The sequence below is a fragment of the Pocillopora damicornis genome, chromosome 6 (genome assembly GCF_964200805.1).
Source record: "Pocillopora damicornis chromosome 6, jaPocDami1.2, whole genome shotgun sequence".
Lineage (NCBI taxonomy): Eukaryota > Metazoa > Cnidaria > Anthozoa > Scleractinia > Pocilloporidae > Pocillopora > Pocillopora damicornis.
The window spans coordinates 24,207,330-24,224,805 of NC_142675.1; the positions used below are offsets into that span (position 1 = coordinate 24,207,330).

At 38.5% G+C, this 17,476-nt stretch overlaps 3 protein-coding genes across 6 annotated transcripts; 2 read left to right on the top strand and 1 right to left on the bottom strand.

Annotated features, from left to right (window-relative positions):
• Positions 1–17: 17 nt before the first annotated feature.
• LOC113676315 (coagulation factor V) lies at positions 18–4,841 on the bottom strand. Of its 4 annotated transcripts, none has more exons than XM_027192962.2 (5): positions 4,794–4,841; positions 1,704–1,792; positions 1,008–1,477; positions 543–820; positions 18–397 (listed from the first exon to the last, which is right to left on the bottom strand). In XM_027192962.2, the coding sequence occupies exons 3-5, from the start codon at positions 1,420–1,422 to the stop codon at positions 260–262; spliced, it is 831 nt and encodes a 276-aa protein (XP_027048763.2). In that variant the 5' UTR covers positions 1,423–1,477; positions 1,704–1,792; positions 4,794–4,841; the 3' UTR covers positions 18–259. The 4 variants fall into 4 exon arrangements, with proteins under 4 accessions (XP_027048763.2, XP_089065787.1, XP_089065786.1 ...); XM_089209661.1 differs by lacking the exon at positions 4,794–4,841 and adding an exon at positions 3,846–3,926; XM_089209660.1 differs by lacking the exon at positions 4,794–4,841 and adding an exon at positions 2,433–2,520.
• On the top strand, positions 4,053–8,036 carry LOC113676314 (uncharacterized). Its single transcript, XM_027192961.2, has 3 exons — positions 4,053–4,573; positions 6,086–6,528; positions 7,259–8,036. The coding sequence occupies exons 1-3, from the start codon at positions 4,489–4,491 to the stop codon at positions 7,355–7,357; spliced, it is 627 nt and encodes a 208-aa protein (XP_027048762.2). The 5' UTR covers positions 4,053–4,488; the 3' UTR covers positions 7,358–8,036.
• Positions 8,037–8,808: 772 nt separating this feature from the next.
• Positions 8,809–17,467, top strand: LOC113676194 (uncharacterized). The gene is made up of 8 exons (XM_027192819.2): positions 8,809–9,372; positions 10,901–11,299; positions 11,896–12,291; positions 12,525–12,926; positions 13,706–14,098; positions 14,421–14,659; positions 15,476–15,620; positions 15,938–17,467. The coding sequence occupies exons 1-8, from the start codon at positions 8,919–8,921 to the stop codon at positions 16,126–16,128; spliced, it is 2,619 nt and encodes an 872-aa protein (XP_027048620.2). The 5' UTR covers positions 8,809–8,918; the 3' UTR covers positions 16,129–17,467.
• Positions 17,468–17,476: the final 9 nt, after the last annotated feature.

The following is a 17,476-nucleotide window of genomic DNA, read 5'->3' on the forward strand; positions in this document are numbered from 1 at the left end:
AATAGACTAACAATTAATTAGCTGACTTCCGTTAAAAGGAAGGTAACATTTTAATTTCACGCTCTGAACAAAAATGTAAACATAATTAATTGCTAATTAATATTCATCTTAATACCTTATTTCTCGACGCTAAGTTTTTCTTTGAACCTTTACTACTCTGAGGGGGTGAAGGGGAGACTAAAAACAAAAAATGACAGTTTTCAAGACTTGCAAATCGGGGAGTTGTAGCCATAATCATGACGAAGTCCTCACGAAAAATTTAGTATCCATACAACTCGACTCTCAGCGCAATACATGAGGACCAACTTGCAGGCCGAATTTTAATCCAATCGACAAGTAAAGGAGCTGAGAGCTGGTTTGTAACTACTGTTTCCTTGTCAAAGTTTGCCTGGTATTCCTGTGGAAACAACAAGGTGAAAAGAGACTTCTTTTACTATGGACAATTGTGAGGCAAAAATATGGAGGAATTAAAGTATAAATTAACATATCACATTTGAGCGGAAAAAAACTCGTTTTAGATGCAAATAATAGTTTACTTTTACCTTGGGTAAAGATCCACTAACATTTAGAACACCATATTTGATAAAGTAACTTTTCACCCAACAGCCATCGTTTGGGGATCCCTGTGTTGCTATGGCAATTATTCTGACCCAGTGTTTAAATTTAATCGTGATGGTCTCAGTTTTACGATTGTTTACTGGCATCCAACAAGATGGTCCGTTCAGACGACTTTTTCCCGCTTCGTGACCTGGTTTTGATGATGTAGCGACGATATCATTGTCTGGGATAATTCCGGTCTCCATGCCTAATGATTTAAGACCTTACAAAAAAACAAAACAAAAGCAAAACAAAACAAAAAAAGAGAGAGAGAGAGAACCCTTAACAAGTCGTTTTATAAAAAAAAAAATTGTTGGTGATTCTATAATATAGTTATTCAGGGGATACCGTGCAAAACATTTTATTTGGTTATCCTCTTTTTTGTTCAACTTGGGCAAAAAGATTCTTACTTTTACAGCGAGGACCGCTGAATCCATCAAGACACTGACACCTCAAGCTCGGATTGCTAATACACTTTCCTCCATTTTCACAGCGCATGCTCGTACAAGGATCATGGAAGTGGATCACCACAGACACATGAACAACTCCACTCTGTTCCACTATGTCTTCAGGAAAAACATCCCTGGTTGCGTTATTCAGTTCACAAGTTTTATGCAATAAAAAGTAGTTGACACTATGACATTGCCACTCCAGTTCGCAAGAAAAAGTGCAGCTCTCAAAAGTTTTACGTTGTAATGTGTATATCACGTGACCTGTCAGGATACGACCTGGTTCTGAAAAACGCGTGGGACAGTTGTTAGAGCCAGCGGAGTTTTCATACAAGATAATTATGTGAAGTAAGATAAATTCCAAATGTTTAGACATCGGTATCACTTGATTAATGTTTCAGATCGAGGGTACATAAAATTCATCACATGACCTGAAACAAAAGTAATATTGGTAAGATTGATTTAGTGCATGAACCAAGACAACTGCACGCTTGTTACGATCTTGAGAAACATCGCTGCAAAGCTAATTCAGTGTGTTCTGTCGTTGGAAACTAAGGGAACGTTTCGAAAATAACGCACACGCGAGAAAGCTCTATGAATGTTAGGGTTTTTTGTTTTTTTTTAATTCGGCCAAGTATCTCAAATGATTAAACTTACCTGACGCTTTTCCATAGCTGTAACAAGGTTTGTAAATGTCTGTTCAAGAATCTGAATTCAACTGCCTGAATCACGAATCGATCGAAGAACTGCAGATATCGATAAAATGAAGTTATTGCAGAAATTGAGAGATACAGTTTAGTTCCGTGGCTGATTAGTTCTCATTTGCACAGAATTAAATATTGATTTCAGAAGGAATCATTGATGAGGTGTTGATGGCAAACCTTCTTCTTAGATGAAATATAACCGGTACTAAAATTAATTTACCAATAGTCATCTTTGAGAAATCACTTTTCTCTGATTCAAGCCTATCACACTCCTTAATTTTTCATATAAATCTACAGTAACAACTACCATCTATCACATTTTTAGTTGTAAAATCTGAGTCGTTATTAATCAGTGATGAAATTTCAACACTTTGTTAATGTCAGTATAAACAAAAGGCAAATTATTTCCGACATGTACAATTGAAATCTTAATCTTGTCCGATAAATCTTTAAGAAATTTTTTGCTCAATTTGAGTCCTTAGTTTTGTGTGATCGAGGCGTCAATGAGTTTTCCCCTCAGCAATGGGGTGAAAAGCTTCTAACTTTCTAACATGTCCAAGGAGCGAAATTTAAATCTTGAATCTTTCAGTAAAGCACCAGAAAAAAAGATAAAGAGGATGAAATAAAAGGTGCATGGTTGACAAATGCTTCCCCTGACGGCTATAAAAGAGATAAGGGTTACCGTAAGCTGCTAATTCCTCTCTGCATCGGGAGAAAAAAGATCTGGCTTAAAATTTTAATTTCGTATTGTAACCACTCATGATGTACGTGTCTTGTGTCAAAAAATTACCGGATAATCGTCATTCTACTGTTTCCCTTCCGGCGAAATGAATTAGAACATGCTTTTATTTGTCACTATACACCGCTTTATTAACAGGCCAGCTCAGACAATCTGTCAAAATCGCTAACAAAACTCAAACATCTGAGGGTTTTTTTCCAATTAGTTGGAGATTTTAAGCTTTACAGTCGTACATAAAATGGCAAACGTTAATCAGTATACAAATAGTCTATCACGTTAGTTTGCATTTTTTCCTTACATTAGCAAAGGGATTCAGGCAATCTTGGAGCGAGGAAAGGAATTACATATTTAACGCTGTCTGTAAAGACTTGTAAACAAGGTTTGGTCACCCAGCATGCACCTGCCGCATCTCCATTTGCTGTCTCCAATCCATCAAACGCGGGCGGTGAAAGTGGGCTGTACAGAAGCGTGAAATGCGATCGTGATGCTTATGGCCGCACCGCGCGCGTCATGAGACGAGTGACAACAAGGCAGGTTTGTTTTTAGCACCTATATGCGATTAGCGTAGTTTTCTACGTAGAGTAGAGTATCATACATAATTTGCAATTTTATTGATCCTGAGGAGTAGACCAGACCAGACCCAGCTGTGTTGTGCGTCAATATCATAGGCGTGATCTATTTAACAAACAGGTTTCATGTTGCCATGGGATCGCGGATAGCGTCAAAATCTGATAGCTACAAAAAAGTAGCACACATGGCGCAGTCATGTCTTCTATGATCTATTACTGTACAGACCTACGGTAACATGGAATCTATTTGTTTTATAGGTTGTTAACGGTGTTGTCATGTATGTGTTTGTCCTCCTATCAGGATCATTCGATCCAATCAAACTGCGAGTAAGATCGAGCTTGAATGTTTGCGACAGAAGTAACTGTGATAGCCTTGTTTTTTCTTCTTTTATTTTGGCTTTAATCCAGCTGTCCATATCGGTATCATTTCGCATTTTGCACATTTTCCAATTAAAAAATTGGTTTTATGATATCAGTCGTTTACGGATTGAATACTCTCTACTAGCAAGTTTTCGCTCACCAAGTAGCATCGAAGAAAATAAATTGTAACCTAGACAGAGATATGGGCATTTCCTTTTCTTAAAGCGCGATGTAATCATTGTTTTGATCTTTCAACCCAAATATATTTTGATCTATGCCATCAAAGATTGAGAGGAAAGGAAGGCATTTATTTCTTACCCTTTAGCTTCCAGGAGTGATTTAAAACTAAAATCTCTCTAAAATATCAATACATTATCCAGCAAACAGGTAATAAGAATACTAAAACTTATCAGTTAGAAGTTGTTACCTTGAGCAAGCATCAAATTCTTGTGACTTACTAGCAAGGAAATGCGTAGCAGGTAGAGGGGAGAATTAACAATCAAATCTCGGGAGTTAAAGGGTTAATTAGCCTTATGAACTAGGGTATGACGCCACAGCGATTAAAAATGCATTATCGCCTGGGAATTTAGTAGTCTGTTACTAAGGTAAGCGATAGAGAAAACCATATGATTTCGGTAGGAATACGCTATTTATGATATATGACATTAACTGCCGGCAGTATTCGACGAAAAAAATAATCTTGAAAGTAAAAATAACTCCCTAAATGGTGTGACAGATCATAGACTGAAATTCGAGCTTGTCCAAGAAGACGCAAGACCGATAGATCATTGACGGAAGAAGATTTTGACGCAAGCTTAAACGGATGCGGTCAGACGTCATCATACCGCCGATGAATTAGTTTCTGACCTATTTGTAGCCTTGGTTAACTTTATCGAAAAACATAAACAGTAATTTTTGGTGTGTGGGACGAAGATCAGCGAGCCAACAGGAACATTGTTCAGTCGAGCAGCCGATTGATCAGGACGACAATATTTGCGGAACATCTTGGTTCATTGATTTCTCCTCTAGAAGTCGTGAAGCCAAGGAACAGCGTTGTCGGAACTAAAGCTATGTCCACGACTATTAACAAGGCAATGAAGGGAAAAGAACTGTTCAATTTGCTTCATCCAAGATTTCCGAGCATAGTCATTCAAGGTAAGATCTTTCTCTTGCGCAACCAAACGACTAGGTTTTTTTTAGATGCATCAAGCCTTGGCAGGTATTGACCAAGAGGGCTTGTTAAGATACGTAAGATTATTTTTGCCTTGCTCTAAAAATGGAAAATCACAACGGAAATGTGTAACGGATGAGTTTTCAGACTTGGCATTGGAACAATAAAACGAGTTGTTTTTCTTTTTAAAACTTTTTACCTCACCTGATCATTCTTCATCAACGCTCATCGACAGCCGAGAGTATATCTTACCAAAAATAACTAAAAACAAAGTAGATTGTACAACAACAATGACCTCGAAGGTTAAGCAAATATGCCTTACTTGACTCGGTGTTCGGTCGTTTTAGAATTTTTGAAAAGGTGAGAAGCCCTTTAGCTAGTGGTTGGAGTAGAGATCACGAGGACATGGGTAATTTTATAATCGTGAGATTAACGAAAAGGGCTTCTTGTCTCGAGATCAGTAATTTTTTTTTTTATTTTCCTCTCCTAAACATAACTGTTTAAGACGTTGTGTCATACTTGTTTAAGTTTGAGAGAATTCTTGAAACTATATCGATTGAAACTATATCTAAGTCGATTAACAACGTTAAACATGCAAGTTCGCGTTCCTTGAGTTGTTAGAGAGACATGTAATTTTTTAAAATATTCAAATATGCGCACGTTCCCTTAATCCGTTTGACACTTTCCGATGACAACTTAAAGACATTTTGACAGGTAAATTCCAGCTGGTGAATTAAAAATGAAAATAAACTCACACACTTGAACTAAACCGCCCGAGAGCAGAAAAGAACTTCTCAGGTTTAACGAAAACAAGACCCTGGCAATGTAAATTGGTTATGTTGAATGAACTTAGGTTTATTCAGCGGAACTATGCCAAAAATGAAATCCGAATTTACACTTCTTTGGAGTCACGGTAGTATAAAAGGTGCTGCAAACAGCTCGTAAAGTAAAACCGTTGTCTTTTAAGGAAATTGCAGTTATCTCTTCTGGAGATTTTATCAACAAAGATTAATGTACTTTTCACACGTTGATCAACTAAAAGAGAGTTTTCTTTTTCTATCACGGTTCGTGCAACCGACGGTATTCCTTGTGAAATGTCACGCTTGTGTTTCGCGTGAAGATCATCTTCAAGAGTGAAGATTCGTGAGTCACGTGAGTCTTCGTGAGTCCCGCCCTGTTCTTGTACACTACCCGCAGTAACGATCATCTGATGTACAGCTGCTTCATGGCCAATCTGTGTAGTGTAGCAGTATTTTTTAAGCCACGTACACCGCGTGTAACGACCGGAAAAGGAAACTCACTCTTGTATGACTGTAGTATTTGCCAGTAAAATTAAACAACTCCATTGCGAAACAATGATTTTGGCATGCATAGCACCTTAAAGAGAAAGAATTTTGCTTCTCTTGCTATACCTTACAGACTGTTTAAGTGTAGACTCTAAGACAAAAACTTTTTGATTACATAATGATCTTTGTTTTTGTTTTTCCTCTGTTAAGCCATCGTGGTCGTCTTAAGCAGCAGTGTACAAGTAAATCGAGCAACCACAATTACAGTTTCACCCAGCTCAATGGTGTCTTCCTCATCAGTACTCCAAAGGGATTTTACCACGATGCCTTCTTGGTCTGTTGTAAGAACTAGCACGTCTTCCTTTCAATCGACTTCCGTTGTTTATTCATCCCCAAGAACTTTTCCTTCATCTCCCGCATCAAGCATGACGAACGGTGTCGTAAAATCGAAATTTACAAAGACTGCTACTACCTCCGTTAGTTGCGTGACACTCACGTCTTCAATACCTGTCACGCAGTATAAACATACAGCAGTGCATGTCACGCCAACAAAAGTGGTAATTACCCGTATACGAGGAATTCCAAGTATGACGATTATCACGGTGATAGCAAGTGTCTTGGGAGTAATCCTTCTATTGCTCTTAGCTATTATAGTAAGTATAACTCTGTTTTTTTAAATACTGCACCGCCTTCATCACAGGTGTCTTACCTCAAATAATTCTCCGCAAGAACCTAGATAGCCAGCAACGAAAAATTAATGAAGCTCCCAAAGCTCATGATCATCACAAAGATAAATTTAAGAACGAGTCCAATAGAATCTGTAATCCAGTCTAGGAGCGGAGCCTGCATAAAACTTCTGATAAAGCCACAATGTAACCAAGTAAACGACAAGTTTCGAAATTCTCATCAGCTCCACCTTGCCTACCTTCATGATTGCCCCCCCCCCCACCCCACTACCAAAGCTTTTTTACCCACATCTATTCTATCATTTTCTTAACCCTTTAACTCCCAGAAGTGATGAACATAAAACTTCTCCCTACAATATCCATACATTCTTCAGCAAACAGGTAATCAGAATATTCAAACTTATCAGGTAGAAGCTGCTATCTTGATCTAGCACCAAGTTCTCATAACTAATTTACAAGGAAATATGTAACAGCTACAGGGGAGAATTAACAATCAGATCTTGGGAGTTAAAGAGCAAGAAAAACAGTTACATTCTCAGTTCTTGTTAACTGCTAAATTTAACAAGCGTCTCGCCCTCGATGTCGAAAACAGATGCGCTTAATTGACACTGGCGAAATTATTTCATCAACGTCACCATCACCGACCCAACATTTACAAGCATTACTCAAAATCTTTACCGAAGTCTTTTATTTTCAGATTTGGGATCTGTGTATCGTGCACGTATTGCCATGGAGGCCGACATCACGTGTGGAGCCTCGTGGTGATGTGTCACATGTTCGTAGTGATATGGTCTGAGCATGACAGCCATGTACTTACCACTAGTCAAGGGGCATGTACGACGCGATGCAACTTCAGACAATTTTTTTGGTCTCTGTGGTATCGATGTCATGAAGGCACCTCTGATCTATTTTGAGACTTGAGAGAATTAAGCATCAACTAAGTGGATAAAATAATAGAAGATCCATGATCGAGTAGGCAAGGGCGATAGTTTGTATGAGAGAAAACTTATACACAACAGCCGCCAGTGACAATCGAGTCAGCGGTATTCATCATTAGCTTCAAGTGGGGAGTCATTTGTCGGTCGAACATAAAATTGACCAATCAGTGTTCACTTAAGCTTGACCCACTTCGTTCTGATGTCAAGATGACTAAATCCCATTCGCGTTGCCCAAACATCAGTCACTCCTATCGATAATATTCCTCTTCAGACTGATTTGAACGCCACTATCACTGTTACTACTGAGTTGACACTCTATTGTGTAAAAGAACAGTTTCTCTCGGAAAAATGCAATAAATGTTGGGGAATACGAAAAAGGACTGAAATTTGTCACCAGAAACCTTCAGTAGAATCCACATTACGTTGTGTTAAAAATTTGTAAATTATGGGAAAATGCAGTAACTGTGAATAAATGCTGTAATGTAACTGTAAATACTACTGTTTGTGAATAAATTGAAAACCACTCTTAATTGTAAATTTCTCAGTTTTCTTTTTTTTGCAGCCATATACGGTTTGTACCCATACACTTTCTTGTGAAGTGCAAATTGAAAGAGCTCTTAAAGAGCCAGGGCCGCCCGTGTCAAAACTCATTGTATTGAAAATCATAAGTACACTCTTTTTATCATGAGAACGTCTAATTTTGGGGCTAAGGCTGAGGCTGAACATTCTTATTTTTTACTGCGAAACGAGCCTGAAAACTTTCTTATTAATCTGTTCTTATCACCCTAAGTATTTGAGCTAATTGTCCTGTTAGACTACAGTTTTATATTTATCGTATCTTTATTCTATACTTCTTAAAAAATGAAGGAGGCAAATAGTCGTTCTTAACTGACTCTCAGTCTGGGAATGTTCTTGGCATGTTCTAAAAATTTTGGTTAATTTCAGCCTGGACGTTCTTACAAATTTTCACACCATGAAATATTTCAGCGCCCATTTTCCATTCTGTGTGTTCGGCAGTAGATCGGCATTTAATTGTTCATTTTCCAAAAATTAACATTCAAAGGACCCAGGAGTCACGATATCAATTTATTATTGGGTCGCAATGGGGAGCAATGATGCCTGTCGTAGTAATTCCGTCGAGAGAGCGAAAAAAAAAACTGATTCGCGTGTTTTTGAGTTTTCGTCCGGCAACATTCTCTGAAGCTGGGGAGCTTGTAATTTACGCTTCAACACCTGCCGAAGGCAATAGTTAATAAAGTGACCTCTGTTAGAGGTAACCACAAAATTGCATTGTCATAAATGAGTAACCGCTGTTAACCTCGCAATCCCGCAGGCTAATGTTGACATTGGGAACGGTGGGGCCGAAGCAGACAGCGGCTTAACTTACACTGTGATTTTCTCTAAGATTGTGAAACTTCAATGAAGATCTCAATGGATCTGACTTTCGCATTTGTTTCACTGGCTTCGATGTTTTCGCTGATATTTGGTGAAAAGTGCGAACCGATCAGTATTAAATCATGCTCTAACGCAGGCTACTCTCTAACTGCAAGATTTCCTGACATAGACGGCACACCATACCAAGACTTTCTAGCGCCACGCTTGGATTTATACAACCTTTTGCTACAGTCTTGTTCAGCTTACGCTAGTACGATCCTGTGCTCGCTGTATTTGCCGAAATGCGAAGAAAAACGGACAGATCCTCAGCCTCCGTGCTACAAAGTCTGCAAAAAGTTTGCGACAGAATGCCAAAACCTTCTTAAAAAGGCAGGCCTCGCTGGAGTTTTCACTGTACTGTGCGATAAGCTACCAGATGGAAATTCAACTTCAAACGAATGTTTTTATCCGCCAAACTTTAAACAATCGTCATCTGGAGGTTAGTGTGAGTAGCGCGATAATGTGTTCGAATATTGTTTACCTCGAGCGAACTTGTCATTAACTTAAAATATTTTGTGGAGTTTATATGAAATAATTCATATTTGTACTGCGGTTGTAGATGAAAGTGGAAATGTGATCATCGCAGTAAATTTTCCAATTTAAGCAATTGGAAAGAAGAAGCCTGAAAAAAATCAGGGCTTCAACGGGATTCGAACCCGTGACCTCCGCGATACCGATACCGATATTTTTTTCAGGCTTCTTCTTTCCAATTGCTTAAATTGGAAAATTTACTGCGATGATCACATTTCCACTTTCATCTACAACCGCAGTACAAATATGAATTATTTCATATAAACTCCACATCATTTCACTGCACGGGAAGATATGAACTCAATATTGACCTCGCTCCCAATGTGTGGCTTCATAGCTCAGTTGGTAGAGCATCGCACCGGTATCGCGGAGGTCACGGGTTCGAATCCCGTTGAAGCCCTGATTTTTTTCAGGCTTCTTCTTTGCAATTGCTTAAATTGGAAAATTTACTGCGATGATCACATTTCCACTTTCATCTACAACCGCAGTACAAATATGAATTATTGCATATAAACTCCACATCATTTCACTGCACAGGAAGATATGAACTCAATATTGACCTCGCTCCCAATGTGTGGCTTCATAGCTCAGTTGGTAGAGCATCGCACCGGTATCGCGGAGGTCACGGGTTCGAATCCTGTTGAAGCCCTGATTTTTTTCAGGCTTCTTCTTTCCAATTGCTTAAATTGGAAAATTTACTGCGATGATCACATTTCCACTTTCATCTACAACCGCAGTACAAATATGAATTATTGCATATAAACTCCACATCATTTCACTGCACGGGAAGATATGAACTCAATATTGACCTCGCTCCCAATGTGTGGCTTCATAGCTCAGTTGGTAGAGCATCGCACCGGTATCGCGGAGGTCACGGGTTCGAATCCCGTTGAAGCCCTGATTTTTTTCAGGCTTCTTCTTTGCAATTGCTTAAATTGGAAAATTTACTGCGATGATCACATTTCCACTTTGATATATTATGTAACTATTTTGAATATGCTAATTGAGAAAGAGTTTGAAATTTGAATTTCTTGTTCAGCTAAACAAAAGTGATGTGGCTGTTGACTTGTTAGCTCAATTTTTTAACATGTGGTAAGTTTATCATCAAGTTATCTTCAAAACTGGAAACTCTTTAGTAACAACTAATGATGATATTACTTGAAAAAGTTCAAAATTCTGCATGATCTAATATGGAAAATTGATGACAAAAAAACAAGCTCAAAAGTAACATGAAACAATCTTCAAACTGCTGTTGAATAGAATTGATAATTTCTCTTCTAACAGAAGTGATAAACAATTAACATAGTAGGTCAGGTTATTGATTATTTCCTCAAGAAAATCTCTACTTTACCCCTATCAGTAATTCTCGTTGGAAACTCCAAGGGAAGAGGTTTAAATTGTTATTTCCTTCTACTTAAATTGCTACACTTTTGCAGGATCAAAACCTATTCCTAAGTGCTATGATGTTGTTGACCCAGTTTGCAAGAAACATTTACACTATGACAAAACAGTGATGCCAACAAGCTTACAAATAGGAGAAGAAACTTTGTTCCAGTCGATAATCAACAGCAACTGTTCTGATGAGTTGGAAAAGTTTATTTGCTATGCACAGTTTTCTCCTTGTGACCCCAAGCAGCCAAGAACAATTCAGATACCTTGCAAATCACTCTGTGTTAGAATTCACAAAAACTGTTGGAAGGAGTTCAACAAGGCTGGGCTACCCCTTCCACCTTGCGATTATGTTTACCCTGAAGATGATAATAATCCAACAGGTATTTGTGAGGTTAAGAAGTGGCCAGCCTCATGGCCTGCACAATTTAGGCCACCAGCTCCTGGTGAGTGTTAAATAACTTGGATCAATGTCACTGTATCTGAGCAACTGCATACCAACCCCTCCCTTAATTCAACATTAACCCTAATGTGTTACTAGTTGACTGTTATTGGGTTAGGGGAGGAGTAGGTACACAGTGGCTCAGATACTCTCATTGATCCGATAACTTCATGTCATTGTCAGTTTTAAAATATTTACATACCTTGAATTTCAAAATTTTGGTCAGAAGTTATTGAGACCAAGATACAGAAACTGCACTAATACAGTTGAGTATATTCTAGCTGGTCTGTTAAGTACTAACAAGAGGATTTTTGAAACCTTGCATAATTGTTGAAATGATTTTCTCATTGCTGTACCTTAGCCCCACCAAAGAGTGTATCATTAATGTAATGGCTATTATCAACATTTTATAAATCACAGAGGCATTATTATTTTACCTGGACTTACTACCATAAGATAACAGTTATCCTAATAAACTTTGAACACCATGAAATACAATTTTTTCAAACGTTTATAAGTGTAAATGCATATAAGTCTATTTTAGTCCTAAATCAGTTGGTCTCTTATTGTGACACTGATACTGTTTTTTCTAATGGATAGAAATTGGAACTTGTGAGGAACTCACTGTGAAGTCATGTGCCAAAGCCAACTACAAATATACTGCTAAGTATCTTAAAGTTGGTAATGAGACCTTCCAACAGAAGAAAGGAAAACTGCTTGATCAACTTATTCCATACATTGAAAGTTGTTCGCCTTACAGCAGTTTAATTCTTTGCTCATTATATCTGCCCAAATGTGTCCCTGGTAGTGCCAGACCAATGTTACCATGCAGACAAGTTTGTTTGGATTTTGCGGACAAGTGCAAGACAGAATTGACTTTGGTGTCAACTGTGGGAATGACAATAGCACTGTGTGATCTTCTTCCTTTTTATGATGGGACACCAAACAAGTGCATTATGCCAGAGAGTTTTAAGATGAAAGATTCCTTGCAATTATGTATGTTTAATCTCATTTGCCCAGACAAAGGGCTAATTCTCCAAACTTCAGCTTTGAAAACCTTTTACAGTGGCCAATTTACATTATCAACTCAGTTGATAATACTTAAAATGACCCTGTTATACTCTCCCACCAATGCAGTACCACAGTTTCTTTAGAAACCTGCTCCCTTTATTCATTAGTATTTGATCATTAACATGTTTTGAGATGAGTGTTTTTTTTTTTTTTTGTAGTCTCCACCAGAAATGTTTGCTACAAAGTAACATCTTCCAAGTGTTCCAAAGACCTTCATTATGACAAAACCTTTTTGCCAACGGATGATCAGAGAGCTGCAGAACTCACCATTCTCCAACCAGTCATTGATTCAGGATGCTCACCAGACATTGAAAAATACTTGTGCTTGATGCGCATGCCAAAGTGCACGGCAGATACTTCCGTGGTTCACTTGCCATGCAGGGAATTCTGCAAGAGGATAAATGATGACTGTGATGCAGTGTTTAAGGCTAACAGTATTGTCCCCCTTCCTTGTGATTACTTTTTTCCTGAAGGGGGTAGTTCAACTGGGCAGTGTGACTTGAAAAGTTGGCCTGCTCCTTGGCCTTGGAAAATTCCAGATCCATCTCCTCCTGTTTCAGGTAATGACTTACTCAATACTTCATGGTTGTAAGAGTCAAAAGCCAAGTTGCTCATCAGTGCTAGTTTTTATAAAGGTTTCTCTGGTATGAGATAATGTTGAGTTTGTCCTCTTACCCTGGATGGGATGCTGGACCATTGCAATTTCCCCCCTGGCCTTTTTGTCAGGTATTCCTCCCTTGAGAGTTTGTTTACACCCATTTACACTCATTAGTGGAGAGGGGCTTTGCAAGAGTGAAGTGTGGATGGAACACACAATCCAGTAAGTGCTTGATCCAGACCTCTTGATCCAGATGCCAGCATGTTAACTGTCTGGCTAATGAGTTCTCAATGTGCATGCACCTTCATTGTTGTTATCATTATCATCATTGTTATTGTTGTCTCTGTCATTATCATTATCATAATTATTATTATTATTGTCATTCAATTTGTTGTTATTATTATTTTAATATTATCATTTTACTCCTAATAATCATACCAGAATCCAAAACTGTATAGCCCATTCTTCCCATACTACAATTTTTCTTTCTAGTAAACGTATTTCATGTTACAAGAAACAAAAAAAGAGTGTTGGTCTTAGTTATTCTTTTTTTTTTTATAACTTTCTTATCTATATCTTATAACTCTATGTTATCTCTTTCCTCTATGTAATTACTGTCTTATCTCTACCACATAATTTTCTTATCTCCATGTTATGATTGCCTTATCTCTATATTATGACTGTCTGATCTCTATTATGCAATTTCCTTTTCTCTCTGTTGTAACTGTGTTACCTCTACAGATAGTCCCACCAAATGTGTTCCCCTGAGAGTGGAGTCTTGTGCAAATGCCGGTTATTACTACACTGCAGACTTTCCACCGATTGATGGCAAACCATATCAGATGGTCAAAGAAAAAAGTTTGAAGTTTTTCTTGGATTTTTTGAATGTCTGCTCCAAATACAGCAGCACGATCATGTGCTCTTTGTTCATGCCGAAGTGTATGGAGGGACATCCAAAGCCAGTTATGCCTTGTCGCAGTGTTTGTCTGGAGTTTGTAAACAAATGTCACAGGTTACTGTCGCTGGCGTCACATGCAGGATTGTTCAGATCTCTTTGTGATCTGTTGCCTGAGCAGGATGCATTATTGACCACATGTTTCGTGCCTAAGGGATTCACAGCGAGCACTACTTCTGGTAAGCTGTTAGCTCAGTACTTGACCAAGAGCACTGATTAGGATCCTGAGTGTTTTGTTTGTTTGTTTGTTTGTTTTTTCAGTCACATCCTTAATTAAGAGTCCCAAGTATATAAATGTGAATTTGTCTTGAGTCAGCTAAGATTGTCACGTTAAGTCTGCTGAAAGGCGCGCTATTCAGACAGCGAGAGAGATGTCACGTGCGCGAGAGAAGACTCTTCCCCTTTACAAACAATGGCAGCTCCTTAGCCAAATCGAAAGAGACTATGCTTAGTACTGATCTCCAAGATAATTTTTTATTGCTTTATTTTCGTTTTGTTTAGTCGACAGGCGAAATGGTCAGTGTAGCAAAATTAGAGAACCAAAATTCTGCCCTGATGATTTACACTACAATCTGACGTTTGTGGTGGAAAACGAGCAAACGAGTGACTCAATCTTACAGACTATCCTGGATTCCAAGTGTTCCCCAGACCTAGAGAAGTACCTTTGCTACACAACCGTCCCACCATGTAAGACAAATGATTTGTCCGTGTATGTGCCTTGCAGATCTGTCTGTGAGCAGGTTCGTTGATTGGAATTTTAAATTTTTGAGTATCTTTGTGGTACAAAGCTTTGTCGGCCCTAGAGCTAAGAGTCGAGTGGAATAGGTAAATGGAAAGAGGGTAGTAAGCGTCAGCAGTCAATCGTCTCGGTGCAAGTGTCTCGAGACAAGGAGATAAGTACTTATTAACCGAGTTCGAGGTCCGTACTGTATGTTACGCCCCGAGTATTTTCCCGCTTGCTTCGCGCTTGGGTTACAAATGCGAGCGGAAAAACCGTGACTTTCAGTACGGACCGAGAAAACGAAGTTAGCAAGATGTTTATTGCATCTCTAGGTTCGGACTGTTCGCGAAGATTTCAATTCAAACAAACTACAGAATTTAGCTAGCCGCACAGAGTAATACGACCCGCTAAATTGACCAATCAGAGCGCGACTAACTGGTAGATACAATTATAAGAGATATCTCGAATGGGAAAGTGATATGTGTTACATATGATATGTGTTATATATCTTTTTCATATATTCATAGTCGTTTAAGAGATATCTTGCAACAAAGAATTTGGGCGACAAAGCAAAATACAATGATTTTGATTCTCATATGAATAGAGGGGGTAAATTTCCAAAGAAACTGTGATGCTGCGTCGGTGGGAGAGCATAACAGGATAATTAAGTGTTATAATTGGAGTTGAGAGCGAAAGAAATCGCTCTGACGAAGGGCTAACGCTCGAAACATCAGCCTTGAAAATTCTCAATAGTGGCCAATTTACGCCGTTTTCAGCTCAGTTGATAACTCTAAATAATCTTGTTTGATTCTCATGCTTTTCTTCACGTAATTAGGTGAGAAGAGATTGTGGAGGGGAATTCGAGAAGAACCGTCTTCCGTTACCAGAGTGCACCTGGATTTACCCCGATGAAGAGGGTACTAATGGATTATGCCAGCTGAATGAATTTCCAGTTCCCTGGCCTGCCAAGAGAACAGATGGTAAGAGTATGTTGATGAGTGGAAAACAACTGTAAGTTTGGGGACCTGTGACCTTTAATTGTGACCAATATTCATCACCAGTCTCCTTAAAAGCGCTTAAAAAAAAAATAAATGAAATTTTTATTTTATCACAATACCTGCACTTGCGTCCGAGCAGTTTTTTTTTTTTGTTGTTGTTGTTGCCAGGAAATAAAGGTTTTTTTGCAACGTTAGCTAAAGCCAGGCCTATCTCGTCAGTATTACAACCTCTCATTGTTTTCGTCATACTGTCTATTAATAGTAAAACTAATTGTAACGCTCTTCCTTTCTTTCTTCAGTGACAACTGCAGTACAGGCGAAGAAATCTGCCAACAAAGGTGGTTTGATCGCTGGGATCGTCCTTATGTTGGGCTTCCTTACTGTTGTTGTTGTCATCGCTGTGATGTATTACCGCTGGCGCCGCGGTGCCGAGCAATTCTCGGCACAGCGATTTGATAACGTGACGAATGAGCTAGAGTCGAGCGCATGAAAGGGCATGATAGTGCCCTTTGGGATCTGAGATGGAATAGTTTGGACCAAGACGTCATCACAGATTCATTGCAATGTATTTTATGTCCTCTTCAATTTATTAGAGAGAGAAAAAAATACATGCTCATTTAGAAGACATTGTTATTACGGATATATGTGGTAATCCGATTTTCTAAATATTAGGCCTTTCTAGGAGCATCGGCTACTTCTTGGGAATACTTGTTACGAAGTCAACTCATCTTCAGTTCAAACTAATCAAGCAGACCGAGATTATTTCATTGTACACTTAATATCTAACAACATCAAGAATTGGAAAGCTTCTGGAATTGACGCATGACACTTGCAATTACGGAGCATCAACTCTTCCGTTTGTATTTTTGGACCATACATGCCGTGATAAATCAACTAGTTATCACTAGCATCATCATACCTAACTTCATTAAAGCGTAGTTTTCACTAGAATCTACCTTGACACGAAGAACAATTATCTGCAATGCCAATCAACCTTAAAAACAGTTCTCCCCCTTGGGAGATTAGTAGATGTGTCTGCTTAAAACTTATGCACAAATAACCTTCATTTTTCTTCACATCTGATCATACTTTGGATGTAGAAGTGAAGATATTCACAGCATTGGACATTTAAGACATTTTACTTATTTAAGATAGTAAAGAGCTTAAAGCTTTTATTTCTAAGGATAGTTCATTAGTGAGGGTATGACGTGTATCGTAGATACAGTCTTAAACAATAACAGTTAACGTTTTGTACGTCACCCATTGAAGTTTCGTAAAATATCATTCATAGGGTACGTCATGCCCAAACACAGCTGCTCGATATTAACCCTAGATAAAGTAACTCTAAATATGGACCAGTAAAATGATGCCTAACTTAGATTTCTTAACATGCAGATTATCAGACGTAAGTGATTGTCAGTCCATCGTTAGCTTCTGATTAAGTCGTCTTGACACCGCGAACCGAAATCGACGCTTAATTTCACTTTAATTAACACTGTCAGGCAAAATAAGAGGTTTCAGAACGTGCGTTTGCTAAACAACGACTAAACGTTGTTTAATTTTGCAAATTATCTAATCCTTCTAATTCCTCAGACGTTTCAGGTAACATTTGCATAACTCGTCACGCACTCGTCATGAACAATCAACTAGCTCGGCCATCAAAATGTTGCGAGACGAGTCAAATAATTGCTACAAGTAGCACAGGAAAGGCCGTCATCAAGTTCACAGCCAAGTGTCGTTGACCTAACTGTACCAACTTTGTTCATTATGCACGCATGCAACGTAGACACTTACCTATTGATCATAATCATAATAAACTTGAAATTTAACTATTTTGG

Bases quoted from the DNA above. Each gene is read 5' to 3' on its own strand.
- LOC113676315 (XM_027192962.2), bottom strand. From the start codon at position 1,422: ATGTCTAAACATTTGGAATTTATCTTACTTCACATAATTATCTTGTAT. The intron at 821-1,007 runs GTAAGAATCTTT...TTTTTTTGTAAG, and splicing joins CAGCGGTCCTCGCTGTAAAA to GTCTTAAATCATTAGGCATG. The intron at 398-542 runs GTAAAAGTAAAC...TTGTTTCCACAG, and splicing joins TTAGTGGATCTTTACCCAAG to GAATACCAGGCAAACTTTGA.
- LOC113676314 (XM_027192961.2), top strand. From the start codon at position 4,489: ATGTCCACGACTATTAACAAGGCAATGAAGGGAAAAGAACTGTTCAAT. The intron at 4,574-6,085 runs GTAAGATCTTTC...TCCTCTGTTAAG, and splicing joins TCCGAGCATAGTCATTCAAG to CCATCGTGGTCGTCTTAAGC. The intron at 6,529-7,258 runs GTAAGTATAACT...TTTTATTTTCAG, and splicing joins TATTGCTCTTAGCTATTATA to ATTTGGGATCTGTGTATCGT.
- LOC113676194 (XM_027192819.2), top strand. From the start codon at position 8,919: ATGAAGATCTCAATGGATCTGACTTTCGCATTTGTTTCACTGGCTTCG. The intron at 12,292-12,524 runs GTATGTTTAATC...TTTTTTTTGTAG, and splicing joins GAAAGATTCCTTGCAATTAT to TCTCCACCAGAAATGTTTGC. The intron at 14,660-15,475 runs GTTCGTTGATTG...TCACGTAATTAG, and splicing joins GCAGATCTGTCTGTGAGCAG to GTGAGAAGAGATTGTGGAGG.